This window comes from Ochotona curzoniae, unplaced genomic scaffold (assembly GCF_017591425.1).
Source record: "Ochotona curzoniae isolate NIBS_2020 unplaced genomic scaffold, NIBS_Ocur_1.0 scaffold_3835, whole genome shotgun sequence".
Lineage (NCBI taxonomy): Eukaryota > Metazoa > Chordata > Mammalia > Lagomorpha > Ochotonidae > Ochotona > Ochotona curzoniae.
Genome location: NW_024467114.1, coordinates 24,897,828 through 24,925,574, shown reverse-complemented (window position 1 = coordinate 24,925,574; position 27,747 = coordinate 24,897,828). Strand labels below are relative to the sequence as shown.

The 27,747-nt window shown below is 43.4% G+C and overlaps 1 protein-coding gene across 2 annotated transcripts in view; it reads left to right on the top strand.

Moving 5' to 3' along the window:
* CREB5 (cAMP responsive element binding protein 5) overlaps window positions 1–27,747 on the top strand; it is a 380,309-nt gene that overhangs the window by 268,741 nt on the left and 83,821 nt on the right. For both annotated transcript variants that reach the window (XM_040965059.1, XM_040965060.1), the window contains 2 exons: window positions 19,323–19,449; window positions 24,901–25,011. In XM_040965059.1, the coding sequence (XP_040820993.1) occupies window positions 19,323–19,449; window positions 24,901–25,011 (238 nt within the window). The remainder of the gene's footprint in view (window positions 1–19,322; window positions 19,450–24,900; window positions 25,012–27,747) is intronic.

Here is a 27,747-nt window from a genome sequence, read left to right as displayed (position 1 = left end):
CAGAGTATAATTAAGATAGGTTCCCAGGGATTAGAAGAAAAAAAAGTCATAATGACTCTGTGAGTAAAGCAGACAGTCTATATGTTAAGATCCATATAAGGTGGTTTGTGGGCAGCTACCCAAGTTGTGAGCAGCATTAAGAGCTATGCAAAACTTACTGAAATGTCAACACACTTATGAAAAGAGTCCATTAGGGATGCAAATGTGTGGTTCCCTGATTATGATAAGCACTGGAAAGAAAACAGTGAAACCCATTAGGAGATTTTAAGGACTGGGTTTTGGACAAAGGGTGGGGAGGCCAAGTGAAGTTTCTGTTGGGGCTAGGCTGTTTCCCTGGCCCTCCTCTGCCTTCTCAACCAGTCATTCTAATGATTTAAATGGCCCTAAAAATTCCTCCTCTTTTGGACAAAGCCAATTAACTCATCTGTAAAGGGGCCAACTTTGAAATTCCATCCATGTCAGATAAAATTCATTTAATTAGATCCACTCTCTGGATTACATTCTGGCTTATGAAGAAGCTGACAGTGGAAGCTAATGTGAATCTTTTTTGTTTTTTGGTTTGTTCCTGTACAAGTTTTTCTTGTACAGGTTTAATTTCCCTTTTAAATGTGATTCTTACTGTGTTGTCTCATGGCTAGGAAGGTATTCCTGTTGAATACCCTGGGAATCACTTCAGGCTTTGCTGGACAAATTTAAGTCATCAGAAGGACACCTTTACTTCTGGCTGTCTGTGCTGGTCACCTATAACATCCAGTGACATTTGTCCTGATCAATTGGAGCATAATTTGAGTATAATCACTCTAAACCTATAAAAATATCACTGTTTTTTTTTTTATTTCCCTTGCTCTGAGGGAATTGTATCACTTTCCAGGACTTCATAGAACAAAATATTTAAAGTATGTTTCAAATAATAATTAAAAAAAGAGAGCACGATAACTACTAAACTTAACAAAGATGTGGAATTCATTTATGAAGACTAACACTGGCTTCTGCCCAAGAGGCCAAGACTTTGCCAAAAGTTTGCATCCAACAGCCACTCGCACATGTCCACGCTCTGTCCCACTACGCTGAAGCTCACTCCGTATTAAAAAAAAACGAATTCTCTCAGCCATGCTGGATTCTGAAGCCACTGGGTTTGTTTACTTTGTTCCTGAGTGAAAACATAGACGATCTATTTTTCCGTTGGCTTTCTTATAAGGGAAGCAGCCCATGGCATGTAGAACTGCAGTTCTTTCCACCTCATTTTAATTAAAGAGGTTTGTGTGGTGTATGTATCTGATTCTTGGGAACTTTGAAAGTTATGATTTTTGATCCTTCTGGAAGAGCTTCCGCTATGGAAACCATTGGCAAAAAAATGGAAAACACTCAATTATTGTAAGAACAGTTGACAGTTCCAGCATTAAGTAAAGCAAAAATCTTGAGCTCTGGAATGAACGTATCATTTGGTATTCTTGCTTTCATGCTTGTCAAGAGAAATAACCTCAGGCTTCAGAAAACCAGAAGGGTCTATTACTGATAGCATGTAGGAGAATGCTCTGGGAATCACTTATGCTGAATCAATCCTCTTAGCTTCTAGAAACTTTTCCTGCTATGCTGTCATCTCCTCTTTACCCACATGGAGCCTTTTGTAGTGCAAAGACACTCAGGCCCTGCCGTCAGGAGAGAGAGCAGCATAATGACACAGAAACACTACTGCTGTAAATGGCATGCAGCTAAGATGCTAGGAGAGGGGGCTGGAGGCTGGGGGCTGGGCCCTTTTAAATTAGAGCTCCCTCTGGTTGGAGCATCAGAGAAAAGTTCCAAGAATATAATAAATCTTCCTAAAGGATGAGTGAAAGCTGGTGAACAAAAGAACAGGTGCCAAAATGTCCCAGACAAATGCCGTAGGACATGTCAAGGAACTGGGTTGGGAAAGAGACTGGTACATTTTAGGAAACGAATAAGGGGAGGAGGACATGGGACAGATGTGGAATGTATTAGACCAAGTGAAAAGCAGCAGTACCAAATACTGAAGAAGCAAAACAGGGAGAGGAGTTTAGTGTCGTAGTAAGGACAATGGCATCCCTCATCAGAGTAACTGGGTTCAATATCTGGCTCCAATTCCCGATTCCAACCTCCTGCTATTCTAGCCCCAGCAGGCAACCATGACAGCTGAGCTACTGCGTTCCTGCTGTCTCCATGGAAGCCCTGAAGTGAGTTCCCAGCTTCAGCTTGGTCCAATCGTCTGGGAAATGAACCAGCACTTGGAAGTCTTTTCTCTCACTCTCTTTCCCTCTTTCCTTCCAGCTCCCCTCACTTTCTCTCCGTTCTCTCCCTTTCCCTGTAGCTGATAATTATTTTTTAAAGAGCATTTGAATGCCTGAAGGATTTTGTTACTCAATTCTACAGTATGCTAATGAAACGAAGTTGAGCCTAGATAGATTTTGAATGGGAAAACATTATGATCTTTGGTCCATGAATGCCACTCTGTCTGTAATGCAGAGCGTCAATTGGAGAAAAGCAAAAGTAAAGGCAGACACTGTTGAAAGAAACTAAGTGAGAGATGACAGGGTTTTGGACCAGGCCTTTCGTCACTGGGTGGAGCCAACTGGTTGGCTTGCAGGTCTGTTTGGGGGATAGGATAAGTAGAACTTGGTGAATGATTACAAGTACAAAATGAGGAATGCCAACTTCAATGTATGAATTCTATTCTCTCAATATTACCAAATACATTTAAGTGGGTATAGGACCTTTGCTAAGGAAAAGGATCTAAATATTGGGTTTTAATATTTTCCGTAGCAATAAACCAAGAAGAGTTACAGATGGATGGGTGACAGATGCACTTAAAGACAGGCAGAAAATCGGATAAATGATAGCTAGCTAAAACGGGTACCAAACTTCATGATAATTTTACTTACAATTTTTCTGTTTTATGATGGCATAAAAATATACCCATAGAACTAATATGGGTCAATACTGTGTAGTCAATAACTAATCAACAGTTTATTACAACGTAGGCTTTGTGTGGGATGATTTTCATAAGTATAGGCTAATGCAAGCACTTTGAGCATGTTGGAGGCAGCTTAGCCATGTGTGTTTGATATGCTGGATATAGTAAAGCTTTTATCAACATGATATTTTCAATTTGTGAGGGTTTTAATGGTATGGAACTCCATTGTAATTACAGAACCTGGCTACCTACCTATCAAAGACCTATGAACTATTCTAGGAAGTTAGCTGACTGAATTATCGAGGTTGCAAAGTTCTGTGCTGTACTCTGCGCCAGGCACAAACCTAGGAAAGCCTGTGGGGTGAATATTGGTTGAGCTCTGGAGGGCTGAGAAGCAGCCATGTTCAAGGAAGTTTATTCCCAGACTGAGGGCAGAAGACAGAGGTTTAAGTAATAGGGCAGAAATAGATCAACTCTTTGTCCCCTTCTGTGGTCTACACAGGCTTTCAGTGAGCTGCCGAAAGCCCACTCACTTTGGGAAAGGCAGGCTGCCTTTGTCTGTCCACCGGTTCAAATGCTGTTCTCTCCTGGAGACACTATCACAGACATACCCAGGAATCATTTTGGACCAGCAATCTGGGCCCGTTGGGCCCAGCCAAGTTGGGCCCAGCCAAGTTGACACACACACAAAATTAACTATCACCTGCACCAAGGATGGCACCACCCATAACATTTAAACCAGGCAGGCACTTCCAGATGTCATCTTAGCTCTTTCAGCAGGTGGATTCAGACAGTGTCTGCATTGCACTGGTGTCGATATTTGTTCTTGTGGCTCAGAGGCTTGGAGGACTTTTATGATTGCCATTGCCAAGTTTAAAATGCAGAGGGTCTAATACCACCACACTGAAAAGGCAGAACTAACTTATTTAGGGGCCTGTCCTCCTTCTTACTGTAGATGTTATTCTGGTTGATAATAAACCATTGGCTCTTATGGACGGAAGACTACACTCAATTTCATGCCTACTCGAAGGATCACCGTTACAATGTGAGGAGAAGCTACCCCCTCATTCCCAACAGGACCTGGGGAGGCTGTGTGCCTTTATTTGGAGGCTCTAAGGAGGGTTCCATCAAAGAATGGTCCATGATGCCCTGCCCACCCACATGTCACCTGTATTATGGAAAATCTGCTCACAATGACTGTGTCACTTCCCTGACACACAGAGCTCTGGGTCTCTCTCAAAGTTGGGTGACCCACTCTCAATCCCTCCTGTACTTGAAATATCCTTGAGCATTGTGGGTGCAACCACTTCATAGTCTGAAGAAATACAAGTTCAGGGATGCCAAGGTTACAGCCTGAGGTCACCAAGCAGATGAGTAACTGAGGCAGTAGAACCCTTGGGAGCAGATTCCATCAACACAACCAAACCACAAAGGGCTGTCCCTCTGCTTCCTCATTTTGTGATCACATGTTCATTGACGCAGACCAAGAAAGTACCTTCTGGCCTTTCTGTCTGGGCACAGGGGCTGAATTTCAGAGGAGAAACTAAGGAAGTAATGTCTTGGGGAACGATTACTTCCCCAGGAGCAAGTGTAGTGAGATAGATGGTCTTTAAAGGCACTGTCCATCTCGTTCTCTTTCTATTTATATTAGGGACTTACTGTCTATAGCTACAATTGACATTTACTTTGCCCATAACCCTACCACAAATTAAAATCAGACCCCAAGTCCCTCAGGGGAAGATGTTTATTAAGCTTTAAGAAGACATCTCAAATGATACCAAATTGCATTTTAAACTTGAAACCCCAAATACCACATTTGTTTGAAAGTAGCAGTGGGACTGTCTGGGGAATAATTTGGGAAGACTGAGCAAGTCACTCTCTGGCAAAATGCAAGGCCACCAGGGAAGGGAAAAGTGCCTTGAAAGAGACACGTTCTATGTAAACCCCTGTGTGGCTTTTAACTAATCGTTTAAACCTAAACAAAATTGGGTTCAGAATGAACTAAAAAAAAAAAAGCCTTTTAAAATGTCACAATTCTAAAGAACAGACACAGACATTTCAATTACTCTTACAAATATCCGAAGAAGGGAGTTAAAGGAAATATCGGAATGAAGCAAGCCTGTGAGAGTCTAAATGCAGGACAGGAGAGCAGTGTGCTTAGGGGCAGCTGTGACACAGCTGTTGGGAAGGCTCACATTGGTGTGACAGCACTCCTGTTGCAGCCCCTCATCTATTCCAACTTCCTGCTAGTGCGCACCCTGGGAGGCAACAAGCAATGGCTTAAGGAGGTATGTTTCTGCCACCTACATGGGACACCAGATGTCTCTGTCTCTGGCCTGGCCTGGCCTGGCCATGGCTGTTGTGAGTCATGGTTTAGAAGTAGAGCAATGACGGGAGATCTATCTCTTGTCACCCTGCCTCTCAAATATATAACAGAAGCAAATAAAATGTCTTTGAAAAGTATAAACCTGAGATTCAAGCTTTGAGAGCAAAAGTGGTTTTTTTGTTTGTTTGTTTTGTCCCTTTCAAGATTTATCTATTTAAAAGGCCAGCCAGAGAGAGAGAGAGAGAGTGAGAGCGAGGGAGCGTGAGAGAGAGAGAGAGAGAGAGAGAGCTCTTCCATCTTTTGATTCAATTCCCAAATGGCTGCAACTACTGGAGCTGGACTGATTCAAAACCTGGAGTCAGTAGCTTCCCCAGCAGTTGGGCTGTCCTCTGCTGTCCTGTGCACATTAGCAGGGGGCTAGATTGGAAGTGGAACAGCTGGGCCTGGAACCAGTGTCCATTGGGGGGTGCCAGCACTGCAGGTGGTAGCTTTCCCTCATATGCCACAACACCAGCTCTAAAAGTTTTCAACTATTTTTTTCTCCTTTAAACATGTAGATGTCTGTCTGTGTCTGTAGGGGTAATGAGTACGTTCATGGGCTTAGCATGACTGTAATCTCAAGCTTAGGATACAGTGCCAGAACCAAATCTGTCCACAGGGAAGCTACAATCAGTACTTTCTTAAGTGCCTGTCCACGTGTAGGTTGGATTCCAGCAAGGCCTGGTTGAAAAGCACAGGATAAATGCCAATTATCATTATTGTATATTTTGCTGCTACTCTTTTCTTAAGTGTTTTAAATTAATATCACTTGGACTTTGTGATAAGTGCTCTTGCAAAGTTAGAGAACTTGAAAGGTGACTCGGGGAATGTTGCACAATGCAGGGCTCACTTTCCAAGAAACTCTGCCCTTACCCCATGCCCCTTGCCCAAGTCTTGAGGAGTTGACAGTGCCTAGAAATCAGAATAATGCTTCACGTTTTCAGAGCCCTTCAAAAAGATCCTTGATGTGTCATGGGGTTCAGCGTGCCAGGAGATGAAGGATAGTGAGCGATGACTTCATTAAGTCATTCAGCATGCCTCCATAAGGCTCCTATAGGTTCTAACCTCAGTGTTCTCAAAGACTTGCACTGTAGTCCAGGGAGGAGATTGGTACCTGCTTTGAGCTCCTGGCCTAGAGCTCAGCATAGGCTTGTCCACAGTTACAATGGTGGCCACACAGAACATTCTTTGGAGAAGACAGATGCTTCCAGATCTTTCCTCAAATGGTTTACACTGCCCCTCCTTCCTCCCACCCCCCAGTTTCAAACCATCGTAGTTGGAAATCGTATTTCTATTTACTTATTATGTAACAAAAACCTGAAAAGGTCAGGACTTTTATTCTTTTTAATTTATTTTCATCAGCTGAAAAGGAAGGAAGGAGAGAGTGGGGCGTGTGGAGAGTGAAAAAGGGATATTCCATTCACTGAATCACTCCCCAAATACCTACAACTGCCTGGACTGGGCCAGGCTAACGTCAGGTGCCTGGGGCTCAATCCAGGCATCCCATGTAGGTCACAAGGCGCCAAATACCTAAATTACCTTCTGCTGCCTTGTAGCATGCACGCATGCTAGCAGGAAGCTGGAGTCAGGTGTCAAGCTCAGGCCTTAAACAGGGACTCAAGAATTCCAGGTAGTTTTTTTTTTTCTAATGTGTTTATTTGGAAAGCCAGAGATAGAGAAGGAGTGACAGAGAGATTTTTCATCTGTTGATTCACTCCCTAGATGGCTTAAGGCCAAAGCTGCGAGCTTCTTCCTGATTTCCTATGTGAATCTAGGGTCCCAAGGCTTTGGGCCATCCTCTACTGCTTTCCGAGGCCACAAGCAGGGAGCTGGATGGAAAGCAGGTTAGTTGGGACACGAACTGGTGCCCAGATGAGTTGCCAGTATTACAGGTGCTGGCTTTACTGCGCCCGTAGCACTGGCCCCTCCATGTGGTATTTTACTCCTGCACAAAATGCAATGGCCTAATACCATTTGTTTAAATGATACTCAACATTTTTTTTCTAGAGCAAGTTAATCATCTCTCCATCACCTTCCAAGAGCCAGCCACACACTTGAAATATTTTCTGTAATCTTTGTACCGGTGACTTGGGAATTATGGAATTATGACCACATAGATTTTGTTAATGACAAAGCAGGATAAATGACTTGCGGAGTTAACCCATTCTTGGTCTGCCACAGAGGCAGGAGACAGCCCACTGCCTGTACGTTGTCAGCCACACAGAGCTGCTTTTTTCGATTTTCTGGCTAATGATGGTAGCCAGCATTATCTCCATCATTTCCGATAGTCACACTGGAGAAAGGGAACATAATAGGCCCAATTCAGGGTAAGAGAGATCGGCCAGATCCTCCTCCTTCTCCCAGAAGCCGGACCAGACAAGGCCATGTCGATTTTCATAGGAACCTAATCAGGAAATTCCAAAACCACAGTTAGACATTGAACTGTTGGCTCATTGTTTGTTCTAAGGAGTAAAACTCTTTTCCAATGGAAATGCCATGTGCCATTAATCTACTATTGTTATTTTGCTTCTGTTGGGCTTGAAAGGGACTGATAATGGGGCTAACCTTGTGGCACAGTGGGTTAAGTCTCTGCCTGTGATGCTGGCATTCCAGAGAAGGGGAGCTGACTTAAGTCCCAGCTGATCCACTTCGAATCCAGCTCCCTGATAACATGCCTAGGAAAGCAGTAGAAAGCTGACTCAAATGCCACAAATGTGGGGGAAAAGAAGTAGATCTCCAGTTTGCTAGTTTCAGTCTGGTTCAGCATCATTCATTGCAGCTATTTGGGGAATGAAGCAGATAAAAGCTCACTCAGGCTCTCTCATCCTCTCTTTTAATCTGTCACTCTGCCTTTCAAATAGATAACATACTTTTTTTTAGAGTAACTGGTGACTATTCTCTGAATCTAAAAATCTAGAAGCATTAGGATTGTTATTGTCATTTCTGTCTTTTCATTGACTAAAGAATTGTTGTCGACTTATTTGAAAGGCAGAGTTCTAGAGGGAAAGGGGTATCTCTTATCTGCCATTAGTTTACTCCTCAGTTGCCTGAATCAGCCAAGATTGGGCCAGATCAAAGCCAAAAGTCTGGAACTCAATCTGGATTTCCTTTGGTGGGTATGTCAGGGACCGACCCAAGTATCTGGGCTTTCACCTAATACCATCCAGAATGTCCATTAACACAGAAAAGGCTTAGAAGCAGGGCTGGGACTTGAAGCCAGGGACTCCAAAATGAAACGTGCGAGTTCCAAGCACAGACTTAACCACTTTACTGTATGTCAACCCCATTGGCTAACAAGTGCTTAATTCCTTTACTTTCTTCTTGGATCTTCCATCCTAGCCCTTCAGCATTTTCCTCTTCATGGGGTGGGACCTTTTCCAAGCTCTCCATGTCTTCTCCTTCCTACCCTGGCCCTTCTTTGATGTTTAACCCTTGCTTGGCTAGGATTTCTTTAGGACACCCCACTCATGCACTAGGCTTCTGCTGTCTGATTGCTTACATGATTGATGGCCACTGAGTTTGCAGCTCACAGTGGGGCTGCACTGAGGGAGAAGCATGCTGAGACTCCATTTGCAGAATCAGTTTTACTGTGTGTGTTTCCTGGGAGGATAACTAAAGCTCAGAGCATGACTGCTACTTGAACATGTGGCCCAACAGGAAGTCAGTAAGAAGTAGATTTAAAGAAGAAGCCCATTTTGGAGCAAAAAGCAAATAAATAAAGTTAAAACTATACATCAGTTTTTCATAACACTTACTTCCTTTTGGAGATGTGCCTATGCAGAAATTTTAGTTTGTTTTGTCTTGTTTTGCACCAAAATGAGCTTACCTTTTCATTTTTCCATGCGTTTTTTTTTAAGTGCCCTTATATAAGTTGAGAAATCAAGCTTTGAGCAGCCTAAAGGTGCATTGTCTGTGCAGAGAGTAAGAGCTGCCAAGAGCTGCTCCCTCGGGACCTCTGCCATGTCCCCTCTCCTGCTGGTGGATCAGTGGAGTTCATAAATTCTAGCACCACCCCCTACAGAGCTGAGATGGTCCTGGCGAGTGATTGGGTGAAAGGCATCGTAAATTCTGTGTCCCAGGAGAGAGGTGAGGAAACAAGATTCAAACAGAGAGGTTCAAGGAGGGCACAAGCAGGGGGCATCGCTGGCAGCAGCATCACACAGCGTGCAGGATGAACAAAGGCCGCCCCTTGGAGCCAGCAGACCCTCGCAAGAGTTTCATGCTCTTCCCGATGTCACTTATCACCAGAGCTGTTGTTGCAAGTGGCTGGTGTCTCTGGGAAACAGAGATACTGTGAAGATTGGGCTGTGATTCCACCACTCATGAACCAGTTACATATGACAATTTGCAAGTGCACAGGCCAGGAGAGAACTAAAACATCACTGCTGGCTAGAACTCAGAGGCTGGGTTCCTGGGGGCTCCCCGATGCTTGTTGTAAGCTGGCGGAGTAGCCAGACAAGCACTGGTGAATACATTCATGAATTATTCATTTTGGGCAAATGAATGCAAGCAGCAATCCCCTGTGAATGATCAGGTTTATAATCAGAGGGTGATTATTTGTCCCTAGGAAGCAGGCAGGAAGCTTACTAACAACTCACAGCAGGAAGACAGTTTTCAGAGCAACATGCATCCCTCTGCCGTAGACAGGTGTGCCCAACTCCTCTGAACAGCACTCTGAATCATCTAGTGTCTTCTGTCTTAGGATCTTCATTGACTTGCCTTGTCTAAGTGTAACTTGATGAATAATTGATGCCTATTAGAAGTCATTGGCTGATGGAAGAGCCATCTCTTCGTGTTTCTATATCTGACCCCTGCTGCAATCAAACTGTTCCGGCATTTAGGATGTTTTATAAAAGGTTTTCAGAAAGAACCTTTAGCTTTTTACAAGGAAACAAAGATCACATTTTGAGAAAAGGTTTTTTGTTTTTTTTTTTTTTTTTTTTTAATTTTGCAATCGTACCTCAAAAACCAATCCAGCCATGTTTTTGGTTAACTTAAATGAATCAGGCTGACTGCACGACTAATTCAGATTAATGGGGCAGAAATCAGTCATTAAAGAGGCAAGAGAGAGAGAGAGAGGAGGGAAAGGAAGAAGGGAGAGGGGGTGGGGAGAGAGATTTAATAGTTTTAACATAATGGCAGTAAATTTGGATTTCTACCATGCATACACTCTCTCTTTAAAACACTTGCAATTTCTAGTAAACCCCGCTTTCTCCCTCAATGTGGGCAGAACGTACGCTACAAAGCTAAGCAAAGACTCCAGCAGGACGCAGATCCGTTAGCCGTATTACTTTTATTACCACTCTCGGCTTTCTCATCACCAGGCATCCATTAAAGAAAAAGAGATTGATGTTGCCAAGACCTCAGACAGCAAATACTACAGCTATAAAAGAAGTATCTCCAGTATAAAGTTGATTAAAAAAAGAGGGCTACATTTACCTTGTGTGATAAATGTAATTTCCAACATCCCTGGTGATGATGAGTCCAAAAGTGCTCTTGTCTGTGGAAAGCAGAAAGGGGATGTTTAGTTAACCATGGGATAGCCGTAACTGGTACCTTGGGGCACAGAGCTTTGAGAAATAGAAAGTGCAACTTTATTTGCAGGGCACACATCCAGTTTTTAGAACATTGTAGAGATTGGAGGCAGATGAATATTTCTGAATTACTCTGAGCCTCTTAGGAAAGAGCTAAGCTATACTTTCAAAAGGAATCGATTTAATTGCTTCCAAGTTAAATCACTCTAGAACTCATCTGAAAACTTCAAGGGACACTGATAGAAATAGATTACCTTGAGTTAACCATGCTTTTCAAGGACAGGGATGGGTTGCACAGAGCTGCTCATGTAAGCTACAGTTTCGCTTGTGACTTGTAAGCTAATTAAATTCTTAGCAAAGACAACTTATTGAACTCTGATCTTGCGATGTACATTGCCAGTTGGATTCTTTATATCTGTGTTTTCATTCATTCAAGATTTATTTATTACACATCTTATAGGTACCCTGGGCTTTCTGGAACTTCAGAAGTATCTTCTCTGGGAGACAAGGCAGATAGGATCTCAGTTGATGAAGTTTAATGGTCTAGTTGGGTGCAGGAGTGGCTGCAATAGTGAGGGTGCTGCTTGGGATGCCTGCATTCCATACCAGAATGCATCCTTGAGATCCCAACTCTGCTCTGACTCAACTTTCTGCTAAAGTTGCACTCTGAAAGGCAGTAAATACTAGCTCAAGTAGTTGGATTCTTGCTACCCGTGTGAGAGAATCAGATTGAAAACCAAGCTCTCCTGGGCCCAGCGCAATAGTGTAATGGTTAAGGTTCTTGCCTTGAACATGCTGGGATCCCATATGGGCGCCAGTTCTAATCCCGGCAGCCCTGCTCCCCATCCAGCTCCCTGTTGTGGCCTGGGAAAGCAGTCGAGAACGGCCCAAAGCCTTGGGACCCTGCACCCTCATGGGAGACCCAGAAAGAAGTTCCTGTCTCCTGGCTTCGGATAGGCGCAACACCAGCCGTTGTGGCCACTTGGGGAGTGAATCACCGGAGGGATGATCTTCCCCTCTGTCTCTCCTCCTCTCTGTACATCTGCCTTTCCAATAAAAATAAGTAAATTTAAAAAAAACAAGAAAGAAAGAAAAACAAGCTCTCCTAACTGTTGCAGGCATTTGGGAGGTGAACTAGCAAGGTGTAAGATCTGTCTCAACTCTTTCAAATAAAAAGAAAAACAAGCATTTTCAAAAATTCCTGGGTAACTTTTAATCAGGAAGCTCAGATGGTAAATTCTAAGAGACTACAGTTCATACCTAACTTATCACTAACTCTCACCTATTTTAAGTGTTTGAAAGAATTATTATGCAAATGAGCTGCATAATCAAACTGTTTTTTTTTTTCCTCTCTGAAATGGGATTTGCAGAGTCTGTCTTACACATATTAGGTGCTTAGTAATTTCATGGTTGACTGAGTCCTTGGCTGACTGAATAGTGCTAGATGATACTGGGGGAAGTACAGAGTACACTGAGAGCTGCCCAACGAAGGCTCTTACCTGGTTGGTGAGGCAGCCCAGAGAGGGGGAGGAGAGGTTCACTCCTGTGAAGGGCCTACAGCGGGAAGCTGGGACTTCCATGATCCTAGAAGGAAGGGCTGTGGCAGGGGCAGCAGTACCCGAGGCCATGAGCTGGGAAACAGGCAGAGGCTAGGTGGTGGGCAGCCATGAAATTTTGCATCCCATGGAGATTGGTTTCCTGGTGTCCTTGCAGAACACATGCCATGAACTTTGACACTGACTGCTTCACTACTGCAGACCACCTGAGGGCTAGGAATAAGACCAAAGATTCAGACTAAGAAACCATGTTCTCTAAACTCCCCTACCCCTACCTGTCTGCAAAAGTAAAAGCTGATGGGGTAGAGTTCTTGCAGGGGAATATCTGCTCTCTCAACAGAAGCCCTTTCTTACATTGAAGAAAACTACAAGAGGATATACGTTCATTGAAACTGCTGGTACTTTGGTACTGTTTCTAGAGTCAAATGCTTTTGTCTCATTTGTTCCAAGAGGAAATTCATCCTTGCCATCTCTGTTTAGGGGCTTAGCAATGAGACTTGGTACAGGGAGTGAACTCATTCCAAAAAAGGGCAGTAATATGATATCATTTTAAATACAAGTCAGACAGCTTTCTTATTTCCCTAATTATTGCTTCTGTTGGATTGTTGTCATTGTTTTCAGGAAAAACAAAATACCGAGGATGGCTCTCGGGGGAACTAGTTCGGTTCCATTTGAGGAAATATTTTCAAGGGCCCTTTCTCAGAAAGAATGTGAAGTCATCTTACAATTCTCTAAAGTTGTGGGTGAGAGATGTCTATTTGCCTCCATAGAAGGATTTATGATCTAAAGTGGATGGCTTATTAAAGGAATCACTTAGATGCGCAAGACCAACACGTGCCTGATTGTAGCTGCTATGTTAGAGCAAAGGAACTGGTGTTCTTTAATTTCCTAGGCTTAAAACACAGTTTCTTGAACAACGGGGATTAATTTGTTGCTTGAGCAGAGTTTTGCAATAATTATAAAAACAACAACTGATTTTTATTAAGCATATTCACTGTACTTAACGTGTAATTCTATTCCGTGGAATAACTCTACCATTCCCTTTTATAGTTGAAGAAACTGGGACCCAGTGAGGCCCAGTCACTGTCCAGGGGTTACACAGCTTCCTCAGTTACCCAATTCAGCTTCTAACCTAGGAAGCCTGACTCCTGAGACCACAGCTTCCAGTCTCCAGTTTGATGCTAGAATTATTACTGCAGAAGAGAGTATATTGTCCTTCCGTTTCACCTTCTACTTGATTATTCTCAGATTTGTTTCCTTTACAGAAATGTAAATTTAAAAATTCCACTTCAGAGAAGAGTGAGTCATGAGCATTCTGCCTAGGAACTGGCGCCACTTAAGATTTAAGAGTTTGTGTGGCCTTTTATTTCAGCCTCCGCATCCCAAGCAAAGGCTTAGGCCAGTGTAGGATACAATACTTCCCTCAAGAAAATGCCTAGGAAGCACACATTTCTTGTCCTAGGGAAATAGAAACACAATAGACAATACTCACTTTCCCCCAATGTGTGTGAAATGGTATTACCTTCCAGGGAGAAGCAAGTATAATCTATGGAATATATAACCCTTTTTTCACAAATGTCACTTGCTTTTCAAGAACATTTTCTACTTAGAGTTTAGTTGTCTTTCAGATGTGGTCTTGATGTTGAGAATCAGGTGCTTGACTGGCTCAGTGTTCTTCCATATAGATACCGGCTGTGTGCCAGATGCTAAGTTAGGCACTAAGGGTACAAAGAGCAGTGACTCCCCTCATCGCAGGGCAGCTACAGGCCAGTTGGATTAAGAACATCCGGTTCACTATGTCAAATCCTAGAATCTGAATGCTAGAGCTTCAGTTGGGGTTGGTCATTACACTGATGAAATGTGAAGTTCAAAAGTTCAAAAAAGTCTAGGGCTGGGGGTTGGGTACGGTGGTTAAGATGTTGCTTGGGACTCCCAAATCCCATGTCAGATTGCCTGGGTGTGAATTCTGGCTCTGCTTCCAGTGCCAGCTTCCTGCTCATGGACATCTTGGTAGGCAGCAGGTGATGGCTCAAGTACTTGGTTCCTGACATACACAGGGACATCCTGAATTGGGTTCCTGATTCTTAGACTCAACTTAACCCAGTACCAGCTAGGGTAGGTATTCAAGGAGTGAACTAGAGGATGGAAGAAAAGTTTCTGACAGCCAACTTTCTTCTAGATAAGCATGATTTTTTTAAAAAGATATTTTTAAGTGAGTTTGTTTTGGTGCAAACTATCTTGAGCTCACACAGTACCTTTTTCATGATATGTATTTTCCATATATTTTTAAAAATGATTTTGCACCAAAATAAACTCATACTTCTCATTCCACTTTTCTAGAAACTTTGTGACATTTCCTGGCAACTATGACACCTGAATCTCCTGCTCTATGCCCACTGTTATTCCTGTTTTCTTATTCTGGAGCTTGAAGGAAAAAATACTTGCTTTGAAGCTTTGAAAAAAATCTATCTTCCCCTACCAATTCCTTTGGTGTTAATTCCTATCTTCTCAACATCATCTTTTTATGTTTGTTGTCTGCATCCTAGGCAGACCTCGATATTCACACTCTTCCTTTTGCTTCTCTACATTCCTGGCCTCTGCGTCCTGATAGGTTCAGGGACAGTTTGGGATGCCAGCAAACACTGGGAGACCTGTAGTAAGACAACAGTCCGCTAAGACCATCTCCAGACCTCCAAACTGACACACCAAACTTAACTCCTCTCAAGTAGTTGGTTTGTTCAAGGGCAGAAAGACCGGCAGACAGTACTGGCCATTCAGACACCTGAGACTGGCACACGCTTTTTGGGGGGTGGAAGCACTAGGATGTGAAGTCGCTTGCTGCGGTACTTACCATTCGGCAAAGGACAGTGAAAACACAGTTTGTCACCCTTGACATGTTAATTGAAAGAAAAGCTTACACAGATTTCAGCTGTAAGCAGTATGTTTATACAAGTGTAGAAGGAGGCCTAATCTGTCACGTTGGAAGACTCCTAATGCTGCAGGCCTGTGTGCAGTAATTGAACAATTCAACATGAGCTCACACATCTTACCTTGTTCCATGCCTCAATAATTTTTAGTAGAAATACTTTACCTAGAGGCATGTGGTTATTAAAAAGGAGGTTCTGCGTGTTCCAAGTCTGCAGTTACTAGCTCAAGGCAGCAAGCCTGCACTGGAGAAAGACTGTTGGGTCTTTGTCTGCGTAACCTGACTGCCATTTACCATCATATTTTCAGAGTCTCATTGATGTGTTGCTAGGGAAGTTGTATTTGTATTAAGGGAGAATAATAATTTCAGAGAAATGAATTATTTCTCATGTTAGCCATACTACAGGATTCTACTATTTTGTGAGACCAGAGAGCCATGTGATTATCAAGGGAAATAGACTATGAATTTATTTTAACAACAACAGCAACAAAATTCATGATCAGTCATTGGAGCTGTCAAAGTGTGAAGCAGGAAGCCATATCAGGCAAGCTGAGCAGAAGCCTTGTTGGCCTGTGTGATACGTGGAACCATAAACAAATTTCTGTATTTCTGGATTCAGAGTAGTAGGACCAGCCTGCCATGTTGCACTATTTCAAATTACATGAAAATAGTAACAAATAACTTCTGAAAAAATGAAGCATTGTCTGCAATATCATCTTGGATGCAACTATAGTGTAGCAATTAAAAGTTATTGTTTCAATTCTGAATTTATATTCACAAAAGGAATTAGGCAATTAATTATTTCAATATTCTTGCCGCGATGACATGCCTAATCTGGACAAATGAGTGTTTCTTCATCTTCACTCTAGATAACACTCAATCTCGTCCTTTATGTCCCTTCTGATTAGTAGGTAGGTACAGATGCCACTTTCGCTCACCCACTGTCCCTTCCCTTTCCCCGAAACCCCCCAACCCATGTTTATCTTCCAAACACAAGCAAGAAGTCTAGAAAATTCCAGTAGTTTGATAGTTAGGGGTTGGGGAAATTACAGAATCTGCTTGTAAAAGACTGACTTCAGAATTCTTCTGAATCCCAATATACAAGGATCTCAGTCGTTTTCCCGAGCAAGAATCCACTGCTAACTGGTCTGATTAGTATTATTAGGAAATTATCATTATAATCCCAAGAGATCCCTGCATCTTAAAAAGCTTTTTTAACTAATGAAGACATACTTGATGTTTTAAAATCTAGGAGATCTACACATGCTATGGAAATAACCAATCTAATGAGAAAGCTGAATTAAATTCCCTCGGCAGCTCTGTACAACAGAAAGTTTCCATTATTAGGGGAAGATTAAAAGCTTGTTTTGGATTTACTTACTTTTACGTTCCCATTCACATAGTCATGAAGTTATCTAATTGGTTTCTTTTTTAAAAGAATGCATCAATAAAAAGTGATCACCGAGATGATGTCTAAGATGTCAGGCAGGGTACAGAAGGTAAATGATGATCATTTCTTGGCTTATGTGAGGCTAACAGTGCCACCCCACATCATGAAAAGACATGCTCTCAGCTGTCTGTCCTATGACAGTTTTTGCTTATCCCCATCTGCATTCAAACTCTGTCCCCTGGTGACCAGGAAAGCAGACATGTAATATAAGGCTGTACATTTGTATGTCTAGATATGTGTGTGGGCATCTTTTTGCATGATAATTATGCTCATATGTGCAGGTCCTTTACCTGAATCTTTCAGTGTGAAATTAGGGAACTCAGGTTGTTAATATTGGGCTTAGAATAATTGATCTTTACCAAACATTATATGCTTTGCTATTCAGGTGTTTTTTCTCACGATGAAACTCCCCAACAAAACATTAGGACTAGAGGATTTCAAGCAAATTTCCGTTGACTAAGTCACAGACCCTATCGTCTGGTTTGAGCTGTCTGCCTCAGCATGGGATAGATGTTAAGGCCCAGTGAAGTCACCTGCATGGTAATAGCTTGGAACTGTTGAAGCTAGAAGTCTTCTGGAACTGTAAAAGCTAACAGGCCTTCCCAGGCTCTGCTGCTCCTGTCTTTAACCTGTATTCCAGAAGTTCCCCGGACATGAATCAAGAAATACCCATAGTCCTTTGTCTGCTCATAAGAAAACATTTTTTTCATTTTTAAAAAATACTTACTTTTATCTGTATATCAGTTCAACACATTCTATTAATAAAAGGGGGTACCACTGGTACACAGGGTATAACCTTTTTTAAAAAAAAAATATTTATTTACTTTTATTGCAAAGTCAGATAGAGAGGAGGAGAGACAGAGAGGAAGATCTTCTGTCCGATGATTCACTCCCCAAATGAGCGCAACAGTTAGTGCTACGCTGATCCAGAGCCCAGAGCCAGGAACTTCCAGGTCTCCCACGAGGGTGCAGGGGCTCAATGCTTTGGGCCATCCTGGACTGCTTTCCCAGGCCACAGGCAGGGAGCTAGATGGGAAGTGGAGCTGCTGGGATTAGAACTGGTGCCAATATGGGATCCTAGGCACGTTCAAGGCAAGGACTTTAGCTGTTAGGCCACGCCGCCGGGCCCTACAGTGTATATAACCTTTACATTCTCCTATGAACGCTTTCCTGAGCCTATGAATTCAGACTGACTTATGACGGGTCCTTCTGTGGTTTGGGTGCGAATGTGATAGTTCCAGTTCCAAATGAGTTCTCAGGCAAAGAGAGTACCGAAGTTCATCTTCCCAGGGATGCTAGCTGCAAAGTGAGGCCGCCTTCCTCCCAGCTCTGTCCTCTCATCATCCCAGGAGTCTCCCCTCTGGCTCCTCCTGCAGATCGGGGTCAGGAGATTGGACAGGCTGTTTCATGCAGTACAGAAAGCTGTCGGCTGACACTGGACATCTAGGGTCTTACCATGCAGGAGCTTTCTTTTTTCTTTTTCTTCAGAAAATCTCCCAATACTCACGTTCTGGAAATATGAGTTTCATGCCATGCAGAATGAAATCCAGAATAAATCTGTTAGAGGGGGAGACTCAGAGACCCCAGGTTTTTGCTGGTTTGCTGTTGTTTGTTGTTAAGTCTTGAATTCAAATGGTTGACATGTGTATAGTTCCCCAGAGCAAGAGCATCAGGAAACTCAGAACTTGGCCAGGGGGTCACTTGTTTGCCATATTTAATCGACATAAATAATCCCTGCATTCCCTGGGCCCCATGCTCCTTGGCTCAAGAAATCAATTTAAGATCCTAAAATTTCTTTTCTTTTGCAAATGGAGGCAAATGTTATACCCTCCTCTTGAGGCATGCTTGCTCAAGTCTGCAGGTCAGTTCCAGGTCATTTTCCATCCAATGGCCTAACACCTCGAGTTTTGATGAAATCAGAGATGGGTGAATGGGGTGAGGCTTTGGACTTGCCCTCAGAAAAACTGGCCGCACAACTGCCCTGACCCAAGATCTGGCTGCCTTGTTTTGTGCCCTAGGTATTTATTCTGATCACAATTGTAAATAATGAAGCCAAAATGGATTTCTTTTGGGAATTCCTGAATGAGGTTTGTTCTGCAAGCTCCAAACAAACCCAAAGTCAAGCAGGCAGGCTTCCAGGCAGAGGTGCAGGAGAGGGCGGCGTATGATTTGGACACATGTGCTCACTTGGATCTTGGTTCTAAGGCACTGCAGAGAGCTGCAACCCCAGAACAGCCTCAGGGTTTCATCACAGAAGCCCTTTCCTTAAAACGGGGGTTGAGGGGACAGGGGAGGTTTACAGGCTAGTTCCTACTGCACATTAGTTAGATAACAGAGGTCAGGAAATGAAATGAAATTTGATGTATTAAGTAGGAAGCAGCAAAGGAAACCAGGCTTGTCTCTTATTTGTTATTATTTCCCTAATATCCTCAATTATGTGGCTCTCCCATCAGTGGGTCTGATCTGTGGCTCACGTGATGTCAATGTCCCTGCTGGTGCTGGACACGAGCTACACAGGCTCAGGCCACCGGGAATAACGCTTGTGTTTTTCTTTGTTCCCAGGCCTGTCCCAGGCTCTCTATCTTCTCTGCTACACCTCCACAACAGACAGAGACAACCCATGCCCGCCTCCATGCCCGGGACACTGCCCAACCCTACCATGCCTGGCTCTTCGGCCGTCTTGATGCCAGTAAGTGTTCTTGTGTTTTTTGCTGGGACTTGTTGCTCATGTTGAGGTGCCGTGCTAGAATGAGGATAGGAACTGACTGCTGCAGAGAATGGAGAGTGAAGCTGTGAGTTAGCTGACTGGGGGTCCCTGTTGCCTCTCCCCAGGTGATAACTTTAGTGTTCTGCTTCTTTTCATGCTGTGCTATAAGACTCAGTCCCATCTTCCTGCTGTATCAAGGGAGCTTGTGCTACCAAGGGAATGGAATTTGTGTGGTATGACAGTGTTTTATGCTGTCAAACTCAGTCCTCTATTATCTGTGAGTTTCATATCTACTGTTCAGCCAATTGTGATTTGAATTGCTTTTAGATTGCAACTGTACTGAATACATGTACTCATTGGATCATTATTCCTAAACAATATGCTATAACAGCTATTTCTAGAACATCAACAGGTGTTGGGAATAAAACGGTCTAGAGATCATTTAAAATGTACAGAGAGGATATGTGCAGTTTGTGTGCAAAACTTTGTAATTTTATATCAGGGGCTTCATCATTCATAGATTTTTCGCAGACCCCTTGAGACCAGTGTCCCCAAAATGCCAAGGGATGACTGCTCTACAGATTTCTCAGCATGGGCCGTGTGCAAAGTGCCCTCACCTTGTCAATGAGCGGACAAGTCAAATCTCAGAATAATAATTAGTACAATAGCAGGAGTATAGAAGTTGCTAGCATATGTCCATGCATATTGTGTTCTGTTAATCATGCTAGCAGCATTAACCAAGTACTTAGGATACACTACTCACTTCTCAAACACTTTTTCAACACATGACAACCCTCCCACCACCAAGTTTGTTATTATCCCCATTCTTGGAGTGACGAGAGTAAGGCAGACGTCACGCTTGGCTGGCCAGCCTGGCAGCTGTTTTGCACCCAAGACTTTTGGCCCTAGAACTTGTTTCTTGACCACAGCATAATGTGTACATTCTCTCCTTCTTGCAACACTTTCGTGAGGAAAGCATGGTTGCTATGGTACCCATTGTACACATGATGGAATAAAGCAGAAGGCTGAATGACTTGGCTAAGGTCACAGAGTTAGCATGTGGTGGAGTCAGAATTTGAATCCTTGTCTGGATGCCTGGTCTCCACTCATAATGATTCTATTCACTACCTTCCTCTAAACTCAATAGGTAAACCTACAGACATGGCAGAGAGAACTTCCGCCTCATCCCAGATGGTCTTGTCTCTGCCCCTTTCCCTGTCCTCTCCCCCGTGCTGCCTTGGAGAAGGTGGTGGGTGTTCCATGTTCCACGGTGTATGAGTGAAGACTCATGTTGGATGATCCCAACAAACAAAGTAGCTCAGATCATCCCTGGTGAAACAATTGACTTCATTGTCTAAGTATGGGCAGGGAAATGGGCTTGATGGACTTGGTTTAGAGAAATGGACATTCCTTCTCTTAATACTGGGTAGTCCAGGCTGGCAGCAGTGTTTGTGACATTGAGATGACTGGCTTTGGATGCAATTCCTGTCTTAGATCCTTTCTGACAAAGAAGAACAATGCCATCCAAGCAGGTTTATCTGGAACCTACGTCATCACATGAGGACCTCCACTGCTCGTGGTTTTCATCCGGAGTGTAAATTCTCCTGTCCAAAGCTTGTTTCCTTTCAGGACTGTGATGTGTCACTCAAACAATTAGCACTGCACAGACTTTCCACTTGTCTAACCTGTGTCCTACTCCCAAGAACAAAGCTGGGCTACCTGGGCCAAAAGTGACCCAGAAAAAGGTGGTGGCACTTCTGCACTCCATCATCTCTTATCCTACAGCTTGAGGTCCTATGTAGGCTTCACAGTAGAAGCAAAGGTTCAAGGGCAAGGTTAGGAACCAGTGAAGACAGAAAGGGATGTTACCCTTGTGGGGAGTTTCTAGATCTATACCCAACATGTGTACGGAAGCCAGGGCAATACATGGAAGGCTAGGGCAGTGAGTCTTACCTGCAAGTGGTGTGCCTGTCAGGGGATATTGAGTACTGTCTGTAGGCAGGGCCAGTTGTCCAAGCTGCAGTTGGAGGGAGTGGTGAGCTGGCATTTAGTTAGTGAAGGCCCTAGATGCTTTTAAACATCTTTAAGGGATCAGGGCCGCCACTCCCAACAAAGGATTGTCAGGCCCAAGATTGTAGACAGTGCTGAGGCTAGAAGTCCTAGTGTTCAAGTCGTAGGAATCGGTCTGAGTCTTTTCCTTCGTATCTACTGAGTCCTGTGCTGGGCATGGCATGTGTGACCACACCTCTTCCCCCAGATTCTTACTCTTGGAATCATGATACCATGAGTAGAGAATGGAAGTTTGTCTCTAAGTATATCTTACTCAATGGGACATGCGTGCTGCAAGATCATACAATCCACAGGGCCTAGGTTTGAGCCCAAAGAATGGATTTGTTGGTTCATTCATTCTTCTGTTGAGCACTTCCTAGGTGCTGGCAAAGCTGGGAAGAGCAGACAGGCAGTACCTGCAAAATGTTCGCTGAGATGTGACATCTTATCTTGAAAGTCAAGTGCTTTAACAGTTTGGGAACAAGAATCCCATTTATAATTACAAAAGCTGTGTCAGCTGCAGAGCTCAACCCAGCTGCAACCCCAGCTCCTGGTTTCTCATGTCTGAAAAATAAATCCTTTCCTTGGTTGTCTGACCTCCAGTAGTAAGTGTTGCTCAGGATACATAAAACCACACCCGTCTTCTGCCTCTTAATTCTAGTCCACCCAGTAAAGTGGAGCCCACGGTGCAGACAGGGCCTTGCTAGCACAAAGCAGCAAATAGTTGTTTTCAGGAGGTTTGGTTGGCGCTCTGTAAGTCAGCAGTCATTAAAATGGACAAAAAACCATTTTAAAATTCTTTATGTATTTGAAAGGTGGGAGGTCAGGGAAAAGGTTCAATTCCCAAGTACCCCCATCAGTTGGGGCTGTGCCAGGCTGACTCCATCTCACCCACACAGGTGGCAGGGGCCAAGCTCTTGAGCCATCACGTGCTAGCTCCGAGGGTATACATTAACAGGAAGCTGCAATCTGAACAGTGGTGACCCAAACCCAAGCTCTGTGATGTGGAATGCATTCTTCCCAAGCAATGTATTAACCTCTGTGTCAAAAACCCTTCACGGTTTTCACACTGAGAATTCAGTCTGTTTAGAACCAGTGTTTTGGAAGTGGGCATTGTGGCACAGTGAGTTAAGGGACATCCACATGCCATACCAGAATGAATGCTTTGAGTCCCAGTGACTATATGGTTCCGATCCTGATGTGCACTGGGAAGCCAAGCATGATGGCCCATGGTTCCTGCCATGAACTTGGGAGACGCTGCCTGAGTTGCCGGCTGCTGATTTTGGCTGTTCCCACTCTTGACTATTGCAAGCATGTGGCGGGTAAGCCAGAGGATGGAAGATCTCTCTCTGGTCCCTCTCCTCTTCAGTCTCCAACTCTTTGTGTCTCCCTGGCTTTCAAATAAATTCATCTTTACAAAGTAAAACCAGTGTTCTGTAGCTGCAGGATAGACATGGTCATAGATGGTAACTTTTCCAGGAAGTAGGAAGTGTTATTGGACTGGCTACAGAAGCCCCAAGGAGTCCATGCTTACCTCTTGCTAGGCCGAGCAGCTTGTATAGCTCTTGGATGTCAATCCCACTTCTGGAAGCTCATTCTTTGCAAAACCTAAAGCAAAAGCTCATTTGGGCTTTGATCTGCCTCTCAAGTGTTGCCAATTAGAATAGGGTTAGGTTCTGTTCTAATTTTCCTAATCTCACAGACTCTGTTACAAGGGGAACACATCTTTTTAAAAGCATTGCAACCTGTAGAATTCTCTACAACTTACTAGTTAGACCACAGAGTGTACTTAACGCCACTGATGCTAATGTACTCAGCAGCACTTAAAAATAGCTGAAGTGGTAAAATTTATGATGTATTTTCTATACTTTTAAAAGGATTTTTAAATGAAAAAATATGAGTGCCTGGGATGCCCAGAAGCTTTCAAGTTTTTAATTTATTTTTATTTTTTGAAAGACACAGAGACTTTTCCTCTGCTGGGTCACTCCTCAGATGTTTGTAATAGCCAGGGCTGGATCAGGCCAAAACCTGGGAACCTAGACTTGCATCCTGGTCTTTGATGTAGGTGGCAAGGCCTAAGTACTTGAGTCACCTACAGCAGCTTTCCCAGGCATGTTAGCAGGGAGCTGGGTTGAAAAGAGAGCAGCGGAACTCACGCCAGTGCTGCAATAGGAGATGCCCACATCACAGATGGTGACTTAACTTGCTGTGCCACAACACCAATCCAAGAAGCTCTCTAACTCAGAGAAAAGTAACCAGGCCGCCTTTGAACAGAAATCAGATTCCTGAAATTCCAAACCTTCCTTTGCTCTTCCGTCTTTTGACAAACAAATCACATTCGTGTGGAAGGGCCTATTTTTTCCCCTCTAAAATTATCTTCTGTGTGATTAATATCCAGTGCACATGCTTGAGCTCGTTCTGTAAAAAGTCTTACTTTTCAGGTAGCTGAACAACATTATTAATCAGACACATCCTTTCAGGACTCAAATGGAAATTTTGCAGTACAAGTTCGCATCCCTAATCTGAAACCCAAAATCGTGTGTGTGTCAGTGTGATGGCACAGATGGGAAATTCTGTACCTGACTTCCAGGATGGGGCAGAGTCAAAACAGAGGCCACTAAAATTGCTGCCTACAGTTCCTCCACAATGCGTCTGCAAGGTCTATATGAAACACAAGTGAATTTCGTGTTCAGACTGGGCTTCCATCCTCAAGAAAATTTTGTGTATTTGCAAGCATTCCAAAATCTGAAAAAAAAAAAATTCAAAATCCCAAACGCATTTGGTCCCATGTATTTTGGACAAAGGGTGTTCTACTTGTTGGCCTGAATAGGGCATGCTGTAGACCAGTTGCCAGAACTCAATTCTGGTGCTTTGAAGAGTGTTACTAATAGACAGGCTGGCAGGAGGACCATGTGGGAGCATTTGTAGATACCTGAGGCAGAGCTCTCAACTGCTTTCCTCACTTACCCATATAAAATCTAGGAAGCAAAAAAGTGCTATGTATATCCTGAGATGACCATTTGGCATAGCACATGTTCTTCCAGCACTTTCCTATGCATGCATTTTTCCTTACTGTCTTAAACATTAGCTTGACTAGTGGTCGTTGGAAGTCTTGCCATAGTTTTGCTGGGAAATGATCCACCAAGAGTGCAGTTTCTTCTGGCATGAGGGATCTTTTACAATAGACACAGCTTTCAAGGAGTCTTTGAGGCACTCGCATTCAGGGTGTGAGGGTGCTGTTGCTGACCATTTGCCAAAGTGCGGGTTTGCTCTGCACTTGCTCAGAAGGATGCTGAATGATCCATTTAAAAGAGAAACAGCTTTGTCTAGCACCTAGACTGCCTTTTCTCCGCCTTCTAATTCTGTTGCTTTCCTTTCTCTTAGATGGAGAGACAAATGTCAGTGAACTCCAGCATCATGGGCATGCAAGGGCCAAATCTCAGTGACCCCTGTGCGTCTCCCCAAGTCCAGCCAATGCACTCAGAAGCCAAAATGGTAAATAGCCACTGTCATCTTCCTCCTTCCATTGCATGACTTTTTCTTTTGACTTCTACTCAAATTCCAGCATGTCAGCCTACGCAGGTAGAAGGCTCCATCTGTGCATTGGTGACTAAGTCTATTTTGGAAGGCAGTTGCAAGAAGTTGGCATTCCTGGAGGGTGTTTGTGCAACATGTGGAGTAATGAGAAGGGTGTAAACTCCTCTTTTCTGTAAGCAGTCACAGCATCAGTGCCACAAAATGCTGCGTGTGAATTTTATACCCATACCACTATGGAAATGTTTTGCATTATGGTTGTCATGTGGTGTTCATTTCTTGCAGCTCTTACTAAGATGTGCAATTCTAGGTGGCAACCTCAGTGACCTTTAACTTAGGCTTTTGTGTGCTGGTGGTTCATTCTGTCCAACCACGGTGATAGTTTTAAACACTTATATTCCATTGAATATTCCCAAAAGCAGTGCATGTCCATCTTTATCATATAGAGTTAACTGGTTTTTTTTTTTTTTTGGTGATCTTTAGTGGAGTTACTGGAAGTAGGTCATATGCTTTTAAGTTAGTTAAATTTTTACACCATAATTAGTAAGGCATCAGATGACAGCAAAAAACCACTGCATGCAAACTTTGCCATGTCTGATAATGGATGAGGATAGCTTTGCTAGACAGTTGGGATGCAACTGACAGTTCTGAAGTTTGGCCATCAATTCCTGCATTGGGGGTGGAGTCCGGCCCAGTGACTTCCTTTTCAGTGTCAACAAGAAGGGTTTTTGATGCCTGAGCTGGTCACTTTCTCTTGGAAACTTTACTCATTGGCCTGCAGCTTCTTGATCCGAGAACTCAACTAAGCTCTCAGTGTTGGCTACCTCAAGCAAATAAAATCTGTGGTCTAGAGAGTTCTCTCTGCTGGGCCACAGTTCCTGGGACGTGCCAAATGGCACCAGCATCTGCTGCAAAGCTCGTTAAATCTTTTTGGAATTGGCAAATATTTTTTCAACCCAAGCTCCGCAGAGCCAAACCAAATACTTGCTGGCAGAATAAAGTTCAGACTGGCATCTGTTTTGGAGACCAAAGCAATGCCATTTACCTTTTTTTTTTTGTAAGGAAAATAAAAAATGAGCTGTAAATGTACTTAAGACAACAACAAAATTAAGTTCTTCGTGTGAATGAAGAAATGTTCTGGGTTGGTGTCAGAGGCTGCCCCTTGGCTGGATTGTTCTTGAATCTTCTCCTTGGCTTCAGGGTCCCTGTTGAGGGACCTTCCAGACAGACTTCACAGGGGTTCTAAGGTGTCATTCCCAGCCAGGTTTCTCTGCCAGTTGATTTTCACTGAATCTCATGCCTCCTCTTGATTTACAAATGTCCTTCCTCTCTTCTTGCTGGCAGAAAAAGGAAGTGCTTCCAACAGTAGTGCAAGTTTATGATTTATTGGTGCCCAAGAAATAAATCACATGTATGACATATTAGTAGGAGCAGCAGTGACTAGAAACTAAAGGGAATGGGTCGGTCCTTACAAAAATATCATCACCCCACAAAATGTTTGCTAAGTTGAATTTCCTGAGCAAGCCCACTACTATGCTGATTCATGTTCTAAGTGAATAAATATTTCCAGGCCCAGAATGTCTGGGCAAATGAACTTGGTCATAGACTTGGGGTTTAGGGAATGCAGCTGTTTTCTCTATCCTAAGCCCCTACCACTATCCCTGTTATTGCCAATACATCAATCTAAAATGAAGGATAGTCGTGTTGCCCACTTAAGCTGGGAAGAATAGCATTTCAATAGTAACTTGGAAACATATTAAGTAGATTTTTAATATGTCGCTTAATATCTTGCTTTATTTGCTGAAGAAACCTGTGCTTGCCATCCACTAACCATGTGGTATTTTCTAACATGTTTAAGGGCTGCTCAGATGAAAAACTTCTATGAAATACAAAGTAGTGTAGAAAAAAGAAACTTCCCCAATTGTAATGTCAGCCAGAGCCTCCCCAGGATTCTACGAACTGTGGGCTTTGTTGTTCTATGCCTAATTTTCTTCCTGTGTAAGACTGGAATGGATTCCAGATTTCAACTAAGACTCTGGTTTCACTGTTTTCAAGGACTTTTCCAAAGGTCACACATGGGCTATGGTGATGAATGCACTCGGCAGGGTGTGTTCTGAGAATTACAGGGGAGGTGTGGCCCCCACCACAGCCCCGCAGCCCCATTCTCCCAGGGACAGTGTGTCCGATTGATCGTTTCTGACTCCCCGCTGGCCATGCACGAAAGCCCTCATCCTGAATCGCCGGTGAAACTTTGAGATCTTGCAGGTGGACAAAAGCTTGCAGCAGAATTGCTTTAAATGCACGGATTTCTGAGGAACCCTGACTAGTGGCTTTACATTACAGTGTGTCTGTTTTGCTTGGCCCATATCTGTAATTTCTATTGTAGGAGAGAGCAACATGGACTTTCTTAACAAGCTCTGTGGAGCATGGTTCTGGGCTATCCCAAGTCAAGAAACACACATGATGTCTCCTCCTCCAAGCAAGTTTTATTATGCTTCCAACTGATTACAGTTTAGTTGGATTTGTTCTTTTTCCAAAGAATATCTGTGCAGATGTACACAGTGCGTTTTGCTTGAGGGTCAGAGAAAAGCCACAGTCCAGGATCTCTGTGTATGTGACAAACCGAAATAGTAGATTTCTTCTTTCCATAGTCCTGGGATCTGTGTGTCTTCGATGAAAATGGAATCTACTAGAAAG